Below are 19,694 nucleotides of genomic sequence, written 5' to 3' on the forward strand. Positions count from 1 at the left end.
GTGTTCAAATTCCGTGTCGAAAGACAAACTCTTTTCAAACGTTGACTAGCTGCATTATTAATCGTAATAATGTAACTACCACAGTATTCGATATACTTTTTCTATTCACGCGATAGTAGACGTATAATATAATCTGCAAACGGAAAAAATCACTAAACTATTCCATCTATATTTATGTTACAGGTCTATTTCCGAAGCCAGGTGGAACGACGATTCTAGATATTTTTCCAGACGTGCCGCAGCGTTACTTATTTCAGTAAGTTAAAATAATTTTAATATATAACAAATACTATAGACAAAACTTTGTTAGATAATTTATTAAATACAAAGGAGCGTCTGTAAATTATAATTAAAAAAAAAACACGATAATTGATTACACGTGATTATATTAATACTGTTCAGTTCTTCGATCTATACATGATAAAAAAAATACATGTGAATATATCGTGACAAAATCTTGTGTCTCAAACAGAGTTTGGCGACATGCTCAATGCATCACTGTCACTCTAATATCGACAGTTGAAGGCAATCAATCACATTCGTAAAGGAACGAGTGGAAAGACTAACTCCATATTGGTCTGAAATATAGATGAATGGGTAATGGTCAAATAGGATTGGAATCCCCTTAACGCACAATGTACAATCGGTCGTGCTTGGAAGTCCCATAGGATTTTCAGACGAATGGCAAGAGCGGCTTTGTTATTATTGTATTAACGACAATGTCTGCACTTTTGGTATCCGGGGAATTGCAGGCATGTCCGTGACTATATTTATCCATTTAGTCCGCACACCCTCAACTTATCACGTAACTGGATTAACGGAAAAATCAAGGTTCAGTAAGCCTCGACGGCAACTGAGAGAAAAGTGTATTGTATAATATTGATTTATCCTTGATTGCTTTATTCAAGAAATTCATCGAAGATATCGAAGAAGAAGAAGAAGATAAAAATCTTGATGAAGTGATCGCGGACTGTTTGCGAATGTATATTCACGTACTGTTGTAATGTAGCTGCTAGTGCTCGACGTTATACCTAAGGGGGATTTTCCTACGTGTTAAGAAAGCACGATCGTCGCTCTTCTATAATCCGCGGAATTAGCGCGGATCCCCTATTCCGTGTCCGCATTAATTCTTAACGACCGATATCTTTCGTTTTTATCGCCAGGCTATAGTCAGACACCGATGTTTACAGCAACTCGTGCTTTAAGCAAATTTAACGATCGTTACTATAGAGATACACTCGACGTGGAGAATTTCCCTTTACGGTCGCGGAAAATAAATAACATTCCCCGAACTCTGCAACACAAGACAAACTGTGCAGCAAACGAAGCGTGGGATGAAATAGCGGCAGTTTCAAAAGATCAACAGAATGATATATGATTCGCATAAATGGGCATTGTATAGCGCTCGGCAATCGAAAATATGGCACGAGCTTACCATCGGTATCCATGATAATAATCAGCTTTCTAACAATTAATTTTGTTAAATGACGGCAATAATTAAATAATCAATTTATCTTCCTTTAGGATTCATTAAAGTTAAACATCACATTTTAACTTGAATGCATTTCAAAGAAGCGGAAAACTTGCACAGTTTAATTTTGATCGAACGTTTTATGCATTTAATTTGGAATCCTCTTTGAAACTTGATTTTCAAACAGGATTTAAAGTTTTTGCGAATAGTAAAGCTTTTAAGAAGGCTCTCTCTTTCTAGTAAAATCCACACGGGCGTGAAGTGTCTTGAATCTTCAAAGGAGACTCAAGTTGAGTGGCAAATTTTATCAATAACGGATGTGAATTTCTTGTATTTTCGGCACGAATCCATCGAGGTCGTACTGGTCGATCACGACACCGTAGGGTGTAACCCTTAAACGGGGTTTATGAGATGCTATTAAATTCTCGGTGCTTTACTATCGTTGATGTTCATACCCAAGAAACGCCGGCTCTTGCGGCGCCGGCGCTCATCATCTTTATTGTCGCGAATTAATTTAGACGGCGTCGTATTAAGTACCTTTACCAACACGGGAAAGCGTTCGATAAAGATTCGAGAGACAGCATATCTCTCAATAATAATTGTATGCGTCCGTTATACCAAGCAGCCACTGTATTAGTTATCAAATATTTAATAATTGTGAAATGATATATTAGCAAAAAATTATTGTACAATCTTAATTTAATCTATTAATCCTTTTAAGTTAAATTTCTATACGGGTAAAGTAGTTTTTGAAGTAACGGAGTTTCAAGTTGCGCGCGCATTAAAATTCTGTAGTGTATAATTAGGCGGTAAACTCAATTGTATAACTTCCGTCTGTATAGGAATTGTTAAATAATGTATTTTCCTTTTAAGTCGTATTGTGTAAGTCAAAGCAGCACGGCCCATCACGTGGGCCAATGCGGGAATAAAGGTTGCGCATGGAAGGTACTTTAACCGAACACGATTCTGAGTTATGCTAATTTATGCCGCCGAACGAGGGAGGCGTGCTTGCACACGACCTACCCTCACACAGTTATCTACATATCTCTCGGATCTCTTTCCACCCCTGTCGTTTCCGCCATCCCGCAGCAGTTACACGTCCTCAGGTACGTCGTTCTCAACGATGCTTCGAGTCTTCATCGTTTGGAAAGACTGCTAATATCCCAGAATAGAATACTATACTTTGGCTAACGTTAAAGGTAATCTGTCAGATTTACAGACTTTTTTATTCGAACAAATTGAAGATATTATATTTTATTTCAAATTAATAGTTTCTTGCTTATAAACGAGACAACGCATTTATTATACATCTGCACAAAAAACTTATATTTTGTCAAGTATGTAAAAATTTAGTTAGATACAGATTTCAAAATAACTTTTTATCGATCTATCAAATTAATTATGTTTAAACATTCAATGAGCAATGTAAAAGTGTTGACATTTTAGCATAATTAACTTAAGTGTACTACATAATTATTTCGATAGTCTGAATTCTTTCAGCTAAATTTTTAAATACTTTAACAAAACTACTCTTTCTGTATATTTATATATTTGAAAAAAATTATCTTAATAAAATTAATTAAACAAAGAATACATTAAAGAATTAATTGATCAAGTTGTTATCACTTTCAATTTTTAAAGAAAAATTTTAAATAATTTATATTTGTGAATAAATTAATTTTAAATGGTTTAAAATTAATGAAACTGGCTGCACTAAAGAATTATTAGTATTATAGAAAGATACGAAAGCTAAAGGAGCATACATCTAAGGTGACAAATCTAATCAATAGGCTAATCTATTAGAGAGAGAGAGAGAGAGAGAGAGAGAGAGAGAGAGAGAGAGAGAGAGAGAGAGAGAGAGAGAGAGAGAGAGAGAAGGGGGGGGAGGCGGGGATACATGCTGTTTACCGAATGTACATAGCTATGTTCCCTGTTATCTGATTGGCTTAACGCTTAACTCTCGCTTGTCTTACAATCCCTTAAGATACCGCAATTAAAGACAAATTACGATCGAAGCTGTTACACTAGCGACAAAAAATGCATTATCGCGATTGCTTTCTGCGGCGACTATAACGTTACCGAATTAGTTAGTAATCGATATCTGATCAAATGTACTAAGTAAAAGATTGCATTTTCGCAGAGAGAAAAATCTTAATCTTGAAAGAATTACGGACATTAATCTGCAGAATGTATTGTAAGCTTTAACTTATTATTTCATCGTTACTGCGCTCGAGCATTATACCGCAAAGCACGATCGTGTATTCATTCCTGGTTAAAAGTTCGCAACGTCGAAAAAAAGCTGCATCAATATGCGATACGACATTTCGTGCGCATCGGATATTTATCGGAATTGAATTTCCGTCCCGCTCGCCGTATTCCGCAGGTCAGCTAGGATCCTCGTGGTGGTGTAATACAATATTCCAAGAGCTTCCCATCGAAGAACAAGGCCAGCATTGGTGTCGGACGTCTCGACAGGACGCGGGCTCCTCAATGACGGCGTTACGTATATACGTGTTCGTGTGACCGCTTAGGATGGACGCTACCCTCGTCTATCGACTTCGATCCTGGAGGATATGAATACCTCGAATTGGCAGATATTGTCCGACTCTCCAACCCTTCCAGGACCACTCACCACCGTGTCTGTCCGCTGACAAGAATGCGAGCAAGAGAGGCCCCGACGTAGGTACAAAGGCGGAGAGACAGTGAGAGGGCCAACGATGCTCCCGGATAACTCCGGAATAAGGGATGGAGAGTGGTCTATCGGAGGATGGTACGGACGTCTATTGGGTTAGCGAGCTCTGCGGAGGACGTGACGGAAATGTGACGACGGTCCCGTGTCATCCCCTGCGTGAACGTGACGACGTCTTGGCTCAAGAGAGAGGAACGACTACCTTTCGTTCTTTGCTATTCAGACTCGCGAATCGTGTTACTTAATTAAACCATTTAGCGGAACGTGACTAGTGCGTCGCGTCGACTGGTAACATTATTGCGAGACGTATTACTAGCTTTCTCACCACGTATCTTGCAGATGATGAATAATTAAGGTGGAGAGAAAATCGTCGACACGGCATACGAATGCGCAATGTTGCCTTTGCCGTTCTGTTCAGTTTTGAACCATTAACTCTACTTTGATTCACTTTACTGCACCGTAATAATTTATATCTTTCTGTATTTACATCTCTACTGTCGCGCAGTAAATCAATAAAGCGAATAAACAATTGATAAACTTCTTGAAAGCACACTTTCAGTCACTTTGCTTCATTTTTCTGTTATATAAATAAAAGAATACCGTAATGCAGTTCGTAGTTCAATTATGATAGAGCGTAAATGTGAAGAGTTGCGGTTGTAAATGAGCGCAATATGAGCGCATTTTAATTTAAGTAGGAGATACTTGATTTAATGTGCACGTTTGATATTCACATGTACATGGTTACAAGATTTTCTGTATATAACCATTAAAATTTTTTTGTTTATTAACACTAAAAATATCGAGTTTGTTAAATTAAGCATTAGTTTAACACATAACGGAAGCTTTTAAATATACATTTGTTATAAAGTGTTTTAACGTTTTCTATAAGCACTCGAAAGAAAAATGTGTTTCTATAACAATATGAAAATTTATCGACCATTTAATGTTTGCAGTTTAGCATACTTCTTGTGGTGCGGCTCGCTCTACTTCATGGTACTTTGCCGAACTTCTCCGCGCAGGATAATCCAGCTGCTTTTCATCCCTGTTTCCACGTTAGGTGAGTATCTGTATAAATCCTTTATGTTACGCGAGTCGCGACGAGGAATCCTATTACAACGTTTCAAAACTCGCAGCGATTGAGAACGACTGGAAACTTTATACCATTGTCCCTCGTTGAGGAGTAACGTATCGCGTATACGTGAGATCAAAGTGTTGGATGACAATGGAAACAAGACGACTTTATCCTTTGATCTGATTCAGCCTGTATTCACCTCTCGCCCGATGCTTTCAGCAGTTGGAAACATTTAAGCTGTTGTATTATTTTGATTGTTTGTTTTCACACTTCTGCGGAAGAATGTTTTCTTAAAGCCAATCGGGCATTTACTTTTGTAAAGCTAACATAAAAGTGAATGCGAATGGATACGTTTATACCGATATATGTATATGGATACTTCACCAATTCTGCGATTGTTATGAACGTGTGAAGAAAAATAGAATATTTTTCTATTAGAAGCATGTGAAACGTCTCTACATCAAGAATTCGACTATGGGATTTCCTTAATCATTACAGTCGAAAGAGTTAATACTTTCGTAAATCAAAATTTTGAAACAATAACATTACGAATACATAACTCAGAAACATGACATGATTGATTATGTATTGAATTAATTCTTTCTATTTCTTATTACTATGTGTCTAATGCCGATTCTAAGTAATATAAAACGATCGAGCTCGTGTCTAAAGTTTTGCAGGCTTCTCTATTTTTTATATTTACATTAATTTTTTTTACATTACATTTATTCATTCTCCGAGAATGAAAGAAATTACTTTAAAAAGTAACAATATTAGAGCATCGGCATAAAGATTCTATCTTTTATTCATTTCAAATATTTGAATTAAAATGTCTTCTAATGCTACATTCCGAGATTCAAAAGTACTGGTAGACTGTCCTTCCTTTACCAGAGAAAGATTTTCAATTTGTGCTCCGGTTAAACCTGAGGAAGTCTCGTCTGCTCAACTTTTCCACTTCAATTGCCTGCTTGCAACAGATTCGCGGCTCGTTCGATGCCCCGATTCGTTCGAGTATCGCCCTCAAAGAATTCGAACGTGATGCAACTTTTCGGTGATGCTCGAAAAATCTCTCAGTTGATCTTGTCGAAGACGGTACTCTATAGCGGTACCACGATTCGCAGTTTTAATCCACTCGACAGCCTCTCGAGACATTTTCTTCTATCATTTTTAGAAGTTTCCTCGGTGAAGCGCATTATAGGCATTCGAAGAAAGTTCCGAGATTGCGGTGTACACTCACGAAAAATTTTCTAATATACGATCCGATTTTACGGCTCGCTGAACATGTCCAGTAAATCCGATTCCCCTATATCCCGTAGTTCAACGATATCGCATGACCGCCGTATCTATTACGTCTCGCAAGGAACGGACGTGTCCTGACGTTTCACGTAGATGGAAAATGGAAATGGTCGTGCGATGTGATTCTCTCGACGCGTCGCCGCAAAACTTTCGTTCATGACGAGACTACGAAATACATTCACTTCGTAGAGCTCGTTTCTGGTAAGCGCCGTGGGACGGAGCAAGTTTTTTTTTTCACGCTCGTGAAAAATTATCTTAATTACTGAAGCGTATCTTTCAAAGCAATAAACCTAATGCAATTAGTCTTCCTGCTCTACGAAAATTTTAATTAGTTATACCATTACGTTTTCATGATAAAAGCTGTGTTTCTGCGCGTTTCTTTCATACATGGTTGTAAAAGTCGACAGTAAGATTTCTCTTGCCGTATTTGATGAAGGAACGCTAATTAAATACGGCATTCTAGGTACGTCTTCGTTTTGCTTACTGACGGCAACGGAAATAGAGCAAAGAATGGAAATGCTAGTTACTGCTTTAAAAGAGAGAACGTTCGACTTTTGCATATTGAGAAATATTATTTTGCTTCCATCATCGTGCCTCTTCCGTCTCTGTGACAAGTAAAAACGTATTGGAACGAGGTTCTGTCTCCCTCTTGCAAACTCTACCGCCGTATTCATCTTCCTTTTCCGGGACAATCCCAGCCAGCCACCCTCTTCGCCTTCTCACAGCTGAGAAAGGAAGAAACGGTCCGGAGAGAGAGAGGATATTAGAGACGAAATACTTTCGCGCTGTCTGCTAGAAACCGGGTGGGAATATTTTACGAGATGTATAATTTGGTTGGATGTACCGTCGTTCCGTGGAATTTACGAGCGCGCAAGCCTACAGCGTTTCGGTACAGCGCTCCACATCGTTCAGAATTCTATCCTCTCTCCGTTATCCCGGTGCCCTGTCCTCGAAATAACCTCGTCGTCGGACGCGCACATGCGGCGCACGCGGCGGCACGTGTCCTTTGGTGACGCTGCAACTTGAGGAGGAGATTTGCCGGCAGAATGTCGTAGATCGCGCGCGCGCGCGCGCGCGCGGAGTTTCCACTCTAATGCAGTTATATACGTTTACGGTGTTCCGGAAATACCGGACGACATATTTGCGATCGCGTGTACCGTTCGGCCGCTCAGGTGGTTACTCGGTTAGACCCTGCGGTGCTGCTGCGCGATTAATACGGTAATTTAAGTTTAAGCTTGTTAAACGGACGACTGGCGCGCGTAACTCTGCGCGAAGCGCTAATTGCCGCTAAATAGGCTACGATATAAATCATCCCGCGCTCGTCCGTTATTAACAAGGGCCTCGCAACGTTTCCCCGACAACGCGCAATTACGACTTCGCAGCGACGCGGGATGTGCATGTGTTTCAATCTCATCTTGTGCCACGCAAGATTCGCAATTTCACGTCGCTCTGTGACATCAACTCCCTTATCCGAACACGCTATTCAATTTTACGAACAATCCAACGCATATCCAACATGTTACACCGGGTTGCCTGAAGTGAAGTGAGACCGAATTTTGCGATACAAAATGATCGCTGATACAAATGGACACTAATACTATTGAATTTACTACTTCGAGTGAAAATCACGTTCTTCCCTGTTTCCTCGGTCAAAGATTCGATGTAATTCGATTTAAATGTGTTACGAGGACGTACGGCAACATCCTCAAACGAGTCTTAGGAGAAACTCGCTGTCGAGAGTAGCGAAAGAGTGTATTAGAGGTTTCCACGTAGAGCTTCCACGTAGAGTAAATGGAATCGTTAAAGGGTCCCTCCGGTTACGACAGACTCGCGTATATACGTGCACGATCTTCGCAGTGATTAATTCTACGTTAGGTCCGCCCCGTCGTGTCTCGGTCTACCCACATACCCGATGCACTCGTGTGCAATGATATTACGGGCGCCATACGCGTGTCATATCCACCACGGTCTGCGTCGGCTTTGTCGTAAAATATTAACACGCAATAGACAGACTTCGTAAGATGGCAAGACACATTACGAATATTATTACGTGAGCGAAAGTTTTCTCAATAAAGTCTTCGTAAGTCTTCTCCCGTTCTACACCGACTTTGTCGCAGATTACAACAGTCTGCTACGAGATTAAAGATATAACGATTGATGACTAAATTGCATGTGGCGATAGCCAAATTTAGTGGCTTCAGCTGTATATTTAGTTACGTCTATGATAAAATCATAGGTCTATAGATGTATCATCATAAATTAGTTATAATTATAATTTATATTATAATTATGCTTGAACTAATAATTTCAGAATGCAAATATAAATTATACGTGTTCTGTATGCACTCTGTTATGTATTACAAATATTCTGGAATTTCAAACATCGACATTGAATAAGTCTTAATTATTACGGTAGAAATTGAATTGTGCATCAAATAAAAATATGTAACGTCGTTATAATAACGATGGAACTAGTTTCGCCGAGGTTACTGCAAGACCTCATTGTGTTCTTTAAATCGCCGCAAGAGTTCATTGGAATTTATGCAGCATAGTAACTTGAAACTTCTTCTTTACGTTTGTACGTTTGGAATACTCTCGGGAGATTTATAAGTTTATAAAACAGCTTACCTCTTAGGAACTGCGGAATATCCCGGAAAACAGAAGGAATACGCTATAAATGGTTAATGTAAGTTTCCTCGTAAAAAGATTGTTCCACTTTCCTCTCCGTTTGATTTCGATATCTCTTTTGTTTCTTATGGTACCGTAACGCGCGCGCATAAAAAATTTATGCGTAGAGTATATTGTGCAACGTTTACGATAATACGCGTAAAACAAATTTATAGGAAATCCTGCGCCCCATTTGAATTTGAATTACAGGCGAGTTCTTGATGTGTATATCAACGTGACGTTATCCACAACATGACAGAGTGCACTTTGAATTTTTATCAATATCCGCGAATAGAGAAGCGTTAGAATAATCATGCACAATTCTATTCAGTCGTGTATTTTGTGCACAGAGTAAATCTCTCTTTTTTTTTTTTTGACATCTACTTTGTTCAATATATGAATGAATAACGGCAAATTGACGAAATTCAAAGTGTTCTTAACAATAGGGGAATATCGACTACGTTCGTAGGATTTTAAATCGCGGAAAAATCATTGGAACTGCATTACAATCGAGCGAGAGCTAGTCGAACCATGTTGTCGAGTATTGACGTGATTTTCTCCAAGGAGGATGTCGAAACTCACTTTCATATTTATGAGGTATGTTATGCGAAAATGCAAACGTATGCAGCACCAGTCATTTACGGTGCACTGACAATCATGCACGAGCGATGGAACTTCATGCATGTGATAGAGATAGAGCGTAATATAACGCCTCTCGCTCTCTCGCTTATATTTCCATCGCTGTATGTATAATAGCATGTCTTTATGACGTAATCCTTTGACCGAGAATATTGTTACGAGAAAATTTGTATCTGCGCTCTCATGGCCATTTTCCTGCAAGTCCTGTTCAATCATCTTTGAAGTATTACTCTCTATATTTTAATATCGCGCATCTCAATTTGTTCACATAAAGTATTTTGCTGTATATTGCAAACATGCAGCCTTTGCAACGAAGAGTCAAAATACTTTGCAGCGCTTGTTATTTCGCTCTATCTCCATAGATCTAGAAATCTTACAGATGGATAAAAAACTGTGATTTGAGATAAAGCGTTACGTTACATAAAATATGATAATTCCGATTTTATTGAAGATTTCATGTTAGAGCGGTCAAACAAAGAAGATGTCCCTATCGATCGAGAGCGAAAAACAGTGAAACTCACGCTCATTGTTTCCCGTCCGGATAATCCATCGAAGCGTTAAATCTACAGATCAGTTTTCGTGCGGACGTCTCATTGCCGGATGATTAATTCTTATGATCAGAAGTTTCTGCGATAAATGGTGCTAAGCTCAAGCCTTTCTCATCACTCTTCTTTTTATGTTAGAAATGAAGGAAAGTGGCTTTATTTATCAATTAAAACTGATCAAGATGTATTTTGTTAAAAGAGATAATCTTATTTTATGCTTATACATATTATTTATATAAATCTATTCTCATAAATAATATATTTAATGTATTTAAATGACTGGTTGTCACGGGGTTGTAACGCTCATGTAATAACCGGCGAAAAAATGCTGGATTTAAAGTTCACGGGCTTCAAAATTATGGGAATATGCAAAACTGTTTCTCACACACACACGTTAACCTAAGAGCATATTTATGGTTTGGGGCGTATTTTTGTATGCGAATATTCGTGCACCACGCTTGGTTAATACCGCTAGTCAACGGACATATGCGCTTCTTTCTCATGCCCCGTAAGTACTTTCCCGTAGCAACTTCTCTTGTGCAAGCATAGAGACAAAGCTGCATTTTTTGACAGGATAAAAATTCTCTCTTATACTCTTTCTTTTTCTCTCTAAATTTTATTTGAAAATGTGCATATGCCTTGCCATACGTTAACTTTATATTTAATCTATAATCTTTAGATTGATATAAAATACGTACTGTAAAATATAATATGGAAAGCTTAAAATAATTTCAGACAGATAGGTGGACGAGTGCTTAATGTTCTCAAGTAAATTACATGAAACCGTATTAATGGCTCTAGTCCCGGCCTTCGTCACAAAGTTTGAAACTACTCTGCGAGAGTATATCAGAAATAATGTGTGGACATACGCGGCCAAAGTTTATACGCGATTGAGCTTAACTATGGCGGCGAAATTTATCCTCGCAGATTGAACTAATTATAATAACGGTAATAGCGTCAATGCGTGATATATTTATCAATTTGAAAAGAAAACTCCACTTTGTTGCAAAATTAACCATGTAATGAACTAAATGATTCGATAGGTATTATCACGATGTATCATTTATGAGCAATGAAACGTGTAACTATTGCATACTATCCTACAAATAGCATTTCAATCCAATTTCGTGTTACATCAATTCCATCCGATCATAGCCTATTGAGCGCATAGCGTGTTAGTCGATGAATGTTACTTTGGCAATATATACGTTACATGAAGTATAATATATGTACAAAGGATAATCGAGAAATATACAGTTCTTGAGTATATTTAATGAAGTATAATCAAATATTGTGTCATAATGCGGCAATTAAACAGCGGCAATTAATACGTAGAATAAATAAATAACGGTGCGAAGAAAATTTATTTTACATGCAAAAGTGCAATATAATGGATGTAATTCCTTTTGCACGCCGTTCGATCGACTGCTCTTAATTAGCGCGAATCCTTTATGAACTTGCCGGCACGTTTCTCACGTTTATATCCCGAAACACGACTCTAAGTAGTACACCGATGTTATCGCTAGTTCGTAATTATTCTTTTCTTTACGGCCTGAAAGAGAGTTTCAATGCTCTTGTGTACGTTCAATTAAAACAACTTGCGCGAATCGAACTAATACGAACCATTAACGACAAGGAAAGAAAATCCGATTTCCGAAGAGCAATGTCTAGACGATCGTAGCACAACGAAAAGTCGAAGGGGTGAGTGCATTTGAGTGGAAAATGCGAGTCGAGTTAAAAGCAATATCTATGTATTTTTGACTTCAATTCATTGTTTTTTTATCTACGTTACAATTCTTAATTAAAGACACTCAGGACATGCTCCGAGCTGATGGTTGCGGTCATCGCAAATAATCATTAATTTGATTTGGTGGAAATAATGACAGCGCTGATGAGCCGTTTCGTAAAAAAAATTATATTTATTGGTAGTTCCTGCGATCGAGTAATAACCCCGATAACGAATAGTGGCAAACGAGACCTTTTTTCAAAATCTATGTGGCGCGCATTTCTATCGGTGGACCGTCGATTGAAAATCAAACCGCAATATCGCAGCTCGCGTATCCGTTCATTGAGGTTAAATTTGATGACGGAATTACTACTATTCACGGAAACGGTGCATCGATGCGTGCTATTGTTCTCTTTGTGACACCGCCAGAACAGAATCGAACTATTAAATATTAAAGAAAATCAATACTCTCTTGCGCAAAGAGCGAGCGAGCGAGCGAGCGAGCGAGAGAGAGAGAGAGAGAGAGAGAGAGAGAGAGAGAGAGAGAGAGAGAACTAATTCAGGATACCACCCCCGGCATCGAATAATTCGATGTGGGCGTGGAAAGCACGATAACTGTGATAAACGCATGAACGTAACGCACGATCAACTCTACGCTTTGTCAACGTTAAATCGCGATGAAATAGACGCACTTCAATCAAGCTTAACACATTAGATACTACACAACGAAAACGCAGAAAAGATAACGCCACTTACGTATGTTGGCCCACTCGATCAGATTGATGGGCACCTTGCGAGTACCGGAGGTACTCGGGGAACAATACACTTCCGGCGCGGCTGACAAAGACGCACGGCGCGTACACCGGTGGTTCGGGTATCGATGGGAGGAAGGACGGAGAGGAGGGACGTACGTTTGATTCCGTGTGGGACGGCGCAATACATCTCTCCTCGGTTTACCGGTCGCTCGCTGAGACGGAAGTGTATCGTGCCCGACGAAGCGGGCACATCCGGCTCGCAAGATTAATTGCCAATAAACCTCTATTACAGAGACCTCTTCCCGCATCGTCACTCTTCTCACGATATCGCGTCGTTTCCCGGTCAATCGCACCGTACGCAGCAACGTCGATTGCCTCTACTTTTTAGAGTCCTTTTGACGAGAATAACGAGATAATCCAAAAATTAGATTATTCAGTGTCACGCTTTTGCAAAAGAGAAAAAAATGGACGCGCAAAAAGATGCGACGAAAAATTATTGATCACACAAAAGATAATTTATGATGGAAACGATGTAACATAACTCAGAGACGCGCAATTTATTCCTCTCGGTTATAACGATTCACAGCGACCGTCGCGATTATTCACGCAATACGAGCTGTCTCGAAACAAAATGCGCTGTCTCACGGGAAGATTGATAATTTATTATACCGCTGAAGCGTCTAAATTTAGTCTACGTCCCAGGAGTACCGTATTAGAAAGACTTGTACGATAAAAGAAAATAATAAATGTCCATTAGCAAAGTGTTTTATCAGTTGAAATATCTAGTTTTATTTCCAGCCTAAAATGTGTATTTGCATTTCAGTCCATGCATTTTACGTTTCAATTGATACAGTGTGAAAAAGAAACAACCAACAAATTGTTACTGGTATGCACGTGTTTTTAATTACATGATGCATGACTTCGCGCTTGGAAATTGTATTTATGCAAATGGGGTGACTATCTGAAAAATTTGACATAGAAAAATGATGCCAGTTTGCGTGCTTAGAAGCTGCGTGATTATGCATGCAATAAATCTCGTTTCGAAATCGCCAAGTGAATGCTTAGGAACACGTGCGAATCGATCGTAGCCTATCTTGCACCTCGGCCTGGTAATCGAGGGAAATTGCTTTCATCTGAATTCAAAAGCATGTACGGGAGATCAAAGTTCTTACGTGCCGGCGATGACGAAACGAACGAACGAACGATGGTGCGAAGAACTTATCACGCGAGCGTCGATTAAAGTTTCCACTTTGCACCTGGTTTCATGAATTTCTCAACCATGATTGATCGTTCCGAAGCGCTTTGGAAATTGTCATCCTCCGTTCGGACACACTCTAAGCGAATGCTAATAAAGGATGACAAGTACATCTTTTATATTATTGTTGACTCATGAATAATTTTTATATTAATCTGAGCTTTGATCACTCTTCCTTTTCTTATGTGAGACTTTCTTTTCGCTATAATTGACACAATGCGCGTAGTTTAGTGACCGGTCATACTTTAATATAAAAATACGCACGGAAAAGTTTACCGCTTATAAGCATTGACGGAGTCGATATCCGCATATCATGAAGGTATAGAGGAAAAAGGGGACGGCTGAATGAAAGAGAGGGTAAATTGATGGAACGCTCCGATTAAAAGCTAATGACATCGCGTTTCTACGCGAATGACGGTTTCAAAGGAAAGAAAGCTTTTTCTGAAGTTCGTTGGCTTGACAAACGATCGTAAGACCAACAAGAAACGGTGTCTGGCGCGAACCATCTTAATGAAATGGTCTTAATTGAACCAATTGATTAATTTTTGTGCGTTAAATATTAAAATTTCCAATTTAATATGCTTTCATTTAACAAATAAGACGTAATGTAAAAGATAATAACGTTAACAATACAAAGGTATAAAAAGATTGTAAAATTTATAAATTAAGATAAACAATATATGAGAAATAAGTCCCTTCTATGGCATCTCGCTCCTTTATATACTTGTTTCTTTATATATTTACTCATTTTTCGTTCTAATGTTTAGTAAACAAAAATAGAAAGTCCATATATGACTATTATTACTACCATTATTATCTATTACCAACTGGCGATGAAGGTCTAGCTCTGAAAAGCGGATATTTGTTTGGCCGAGTCTATGCAAGTCCATGAAAGTCCACAAATCTGAGAATATCCTTCCTAGATTTATAGCAATCTCTGTAATACCCGCGATTTCCAAAAAGAATGGACGTGCGGGAATATGTCACTCTCTATGCGACCGTTTCTCGGAAAAATCCTGCTCTTTCATATGGCAGTACGTGCGTCGCGCTTGACATATGCCACAAATTATTATTTTGACATTTCAGATCGTCCCTTATTCCTGCATCAGAAGCTCCCAATTCCCATGTCTTGCGAAATCGTGATGCGAAAGCTTTCATCAATCATTTCAACGAAATGAAAATATAGATGGCCGGCGGCAAGAAAAATTATGCAGAAAAAGGATGGCCGCCCAGAGCAGAGATATATTATTGTATTTGCTTTTTTTCCGCGTTACATTGCGTTTTTCACCTTCCGACTGTCCAAGAGATGGATATTAATTAGCAAGTAGCAGTACAATATACGTGCTCAAGCACGAAATAACAAAGGGATAAATGTCGTTAATCGCGGGGCATTTAGAACAATCGCTGCACAAAATGTAGATTTTTCTCGCGTCAAGGGAGCAATTAGGGAGACTCTCTCTCTATATTTAAATTTTAATGCCCCCTCAGTACGTTTTGATGTACCATTTAAGAGAAACAGTGATTCATTAGAATACATTAGAAAGTCATATTACTAGCGGAATATATGTTATCAAAAATGGTTGGCAGAGGGAAAATTTATTTAATCTGCGATGATATATAACGATCGCGATGTAACAACGCATACCGTTATAAATCTCCATCGTATTTCCATCGTAATTTGTGATGTCTCTCTCTTATCTTTACACGTAGATAAGTTCACGTTTTTTTTTTTGTATCACCTGGATAATTTATTAAGAGAACGGGCTTAAGATTTCCTATACTTCGCGTCCTGTTATGTAATTTATTCACTTTTCGACTATCGGATGAATAAGCCGATGCCGGGTGTCGCCGCATCTGGCGCCGAGGACAATTAGAGGGACTCTCATGAGCCGTCGAAATTAACACTCACAACGGCGCGGGTGAATATTTACTGGCGCGTTACGCGATCCGTGGTGTGCGTGCGCTTGTTGGCGAGACAATAGACTTGCCGAGTAAGCCGTCCCGAGAAGCGCGACGATACACCCACGGAGAATATCCACGTCGAAGATCGTACAGACGCTTACCGTGGTGATACTAGAGGAGGGCATTATATCGGTGATTATATTGGTAGATGCTGATAGTGAGAAAATGGAACCTCGATGTCAGCAACTGGAGGGTGCCACTCCAGGCCTCATTGACCGACCCCTTCATCTCACGCCAAGAGGACAATACCGATCGCGAGCACTTGCCTTTGTCGCGACAATCGAGCAGTCAATTTTCTTCAGAAAAACGTATTAGAGCGACAAATTTGTTTGTCAACGTTAAATGAATATGCGACGACTCTCTAGAGTAGTCAGATCAAACTCACACAAATATTACTGATAATTGTACCTTCGAATATTTATTATTAATTTAGGTATAACCGTATGTATGTACCATGTGTATGTTCTAATCGGAGTTATTGTTGTTATTAATTTCAGATTGTTGACTTTTTGTTACCTGGCGGCGCTGAATTGTTGGTTGCTCCTGTGTCCGGCTATACTCTCGCACGATTGGCAAATGGGATCTGTTCCTCTGGTTACATCTTTTACGGATACCAGAAATCTAGCCACTTGTATATTTTTCGGCGGTTGTCTAGTCCTCACGTACAAAGCCTTCACGGATTTCGAGGTAAGCCTGTAAAATTTAATAATTGCAGATTATGGTCAAATTGTATTATAATCAGACGGAATATTTACGTATAAATTGCGAACAGCGCAGAAATACTTCTTCAACTATTGGAAAAATTACTTATTATTCCCTTTTCAGTATCGCCTTTTCAGCGCTAAGTCACGCTTTAATAAGAGATTTACTGGAATTGTGAATTCTTTTACTTTAATTTAACAAATCGGCGTAAAGAAAATTTTCTTCTTTTCAAGTAGTCGCTATCATAGATTTACCGACGTTATTGATCATCTTACGAGATTATAAAGCGGAATAACCGTCAGTTACCGTATGCTAAATGTCATCTCGCAGTTGAACATTTGGCCGTCTAATGTAACACAAAAAAAAACGCTGTCGGCTATTATCTGACAATGATGAAGTTGTACTCGGCTCGGAAGTCATAAAAGAAGTTTCGTAATAACTATATTATACATAAGCTTTAAGTCAAACTATAAGCACAGTTCTCGTAAACCATTTCTGTTTTCCGCGTCCTTTAGATCATTCGTAACGATCGTTCAATCTTTGGCATAACGACCTCTTTACAACTCGCTGTCTGTATGTCGATGGTCACTTTTTCTCAAAGAGGTCATATCTGTGCTATTAATGTTACCTTACATGCTTGACTACCCGCCGGCGATTACTTCTCTTCGCAAAGTGGAAACATACGTCTTCTTCTCAAATGAGGTCATTCTTACACTTACACGCGCAGCGTGTATACTTATATATGCGTTTATGAAAGGGAAAATATCTTTCTACAGGTGTGATTGCTTTCTGTCATCTTGTGTATACATCTGAGAATATATTGTTTAGCACAGTTAGAGAGAGAAAAAGGTTTAATATCTCAAAATTTATATTTCTCATTCCAACAGGAATGTTAAAAAATCAAGAATAATGAAAGTTTTTATTATATAGTGTTTCCTAAAATTCCTGAATTAAAATAAGCTGGACGGGAATGTTTGAAATAAGCTGTTTTGAGACATTGCATATGCGAATATCATTATTTGTGCGATATTTATGACAGCTTTTAACTTCTGACAATTTCCTTCGCTGTTAACATTATTTTTACTTTCTTTTTATACGGTCTTTATTATAAAGAATGTTTCTATTGATTCGTTTCTATTGATTCGTGCTGAAGATTTGTATTGTATTCGTGTTCTGCTTTCGCTTCTACATGTGAATTGAATAATGATGCTGCCGTTGGTACGCTACTTTAAAATCTGTAGTAACGATGTTTGTTTCTTTTGCTAACATGATTATATTTGTAACATTTGCAAAGTATTGTAATATTTCTCGATACACTTCTACTCTTATGCGTCATAATTAAGATCGAACAATAAAGTTTTTTTCAAGAATCAAATTTGTTTGCAATAATTTCTTTTTTGAAATATATTTTTGTTTGTGATTTTGCATAGGAATTATATCACTAAATCTCGCATTACCTTATTTTGAATTTTGTTCTAAACTTTTCTGAAAGACATCGTCTGCGCTGATGTCACTTGCAGTAACTTCCTAACTTTCTTCTATAATATCGCTAATATATTCGTGTTCTGTATATGAGTTGAATGACGTTATCTTTTTCATAACTCTTAACATGCATTTCGCGTGCGTATTTCGTGGAGTTGGTTTTTTTTCTGTCGACAGTAATATGCAAATAGTTATCTTTCTTCCAAACATTTAAATCATTATGTTACGGTTGTAACATCATTTTCTTTGTATTATTTTTACGTTAACTTTTTTATCATTTTTTTATACTATAATCTCTACAATATTCGCTATGATAACTATGACACTCGCGATAAGATGGACGATTCTTATGATTCTTCTTATTTGTCATATTGTTGATTGTGTCATGGGATACAAAATAATCGTTTTTAATTTTCCTAATACTTTAACCTCATTAATAAATTTCTAATCGTTGTATTAATAATTAATTATTGTATAATTCTGACATTATAATTTTTTGATAACACTTCAGCATTATACAATCAATATTGATCACTGCTTTATAAATGTTATATTGATGATTTTGCTTCAGACTTTTTTTCTATCTTTTATAATCTTTAATAAATCATGTTAACGCTTGCTGTTAAATGAAATCGTTTCTGCAGCATTAACTGTAACTTCTTAACTTCCTCTCAGATTTTACTTTCTACTCTTTCCATCCCAGCGTTTTTACATTCATCGGATATTTGGTTTTCGGCTGAAGCAGTAGTTGAACATTGGGTATCCGCTAATATCGTGATGGACTTTTTGATTTTCTGGATGCATTTTCGAGTGTGCATGAGATAGCGATGAATGGTAAATCGGTCAGTGGATGACTTTTAATTTCACTGAAATCCCATCTCAATCTCCGTTGACGTCGCATCATTATCAATTACAAAGTGAGACTTTCCTAGAACGCCATAGTCTCAGTTTTCATTTTAACTGTAGCCGATCCATCATCGACTGATGGCGACGCGAGCATGTTATTTGTATGTTTGCTCCTCTTTTCATCAGATAAACTCAATGAGAATGACAATGCATTGTTGGCGACATACTCTGATCCTTCGAGTGATAATGCTCGATATCAATATTCACTGCTTTCCACGAAGACATGCTTGTGGACATTTTTGTTATTAACAATTCCTTCATTATCCTTTTTTCATCTTCTTCCATCATTCAAATGATATAAAACAGGTAGAAAACTGTTGAACTTCTAGATTATATATTTATTGTTTGCTCCATGTTTTCAATCGATAAGAGAATTCAAGTAAAAAATTCGTTAAATCTACGTTTTATTTTATCAAGGTGATGGCATGTATTTTATTAGATGCAAAATGTTCTCTATTTTCGTGTAGATATTTTTCATGTTCTGATTATGTAGCTATTTAAGCACTACTATTCTTTTCGTCTAGACC

The 19,694-nt window shown here is 38.0% G+C and overlaps 1 protein-coding gene across 2 annotated transcripts in view; it reads left to right on the top strand.

Moving 5' to 3' along the window:
* LOC105836443 (protein O-mannosyl-transferase TMTC1) overlaps window positions 1-19,694 on the top strand; it is a 106,649-nt gene that overhangs the window by 66,471 nt on the left and 20,484 nt on the right. For both annotated transcript variants that reach the window (XR_003626045.2, XM_028191722.2), the window contains exons 5-7: window positions 184-256; window positions 5,114-5,217; window positions 16,575-16,764. Coding sequence is in view for 1 of the 2 variants with exons in the window: in XM_028191722.2 (XP_028047523.1) it covers window positions 184-256; window positions 5,114-5,217; window positions 16,575-16,764 (367 nt within the window). In the remaining variant the exon portion in view is untranslated. The remainder of the gene's footprint in view (window positions 1-183; window positions 257-5,113; window positions 5,218-16,574; window positions 16,765-19,694) is intronic.

Source organism: Monomorium pharaonis, chromosome 1, assembly GCF_013373865.1.
Source record: "Monomorium pharaonis isolate MP-MQ-018 chromosome 1, ASM1337386v2, whole genome shotgun sequence".
NCBI classification, from domain to species: Eukaryota; Metazoa; Arthropoda; class Insecta; order Hymenoptera; family Formicidae; genus Monomorium; species Monomorium pharaonis.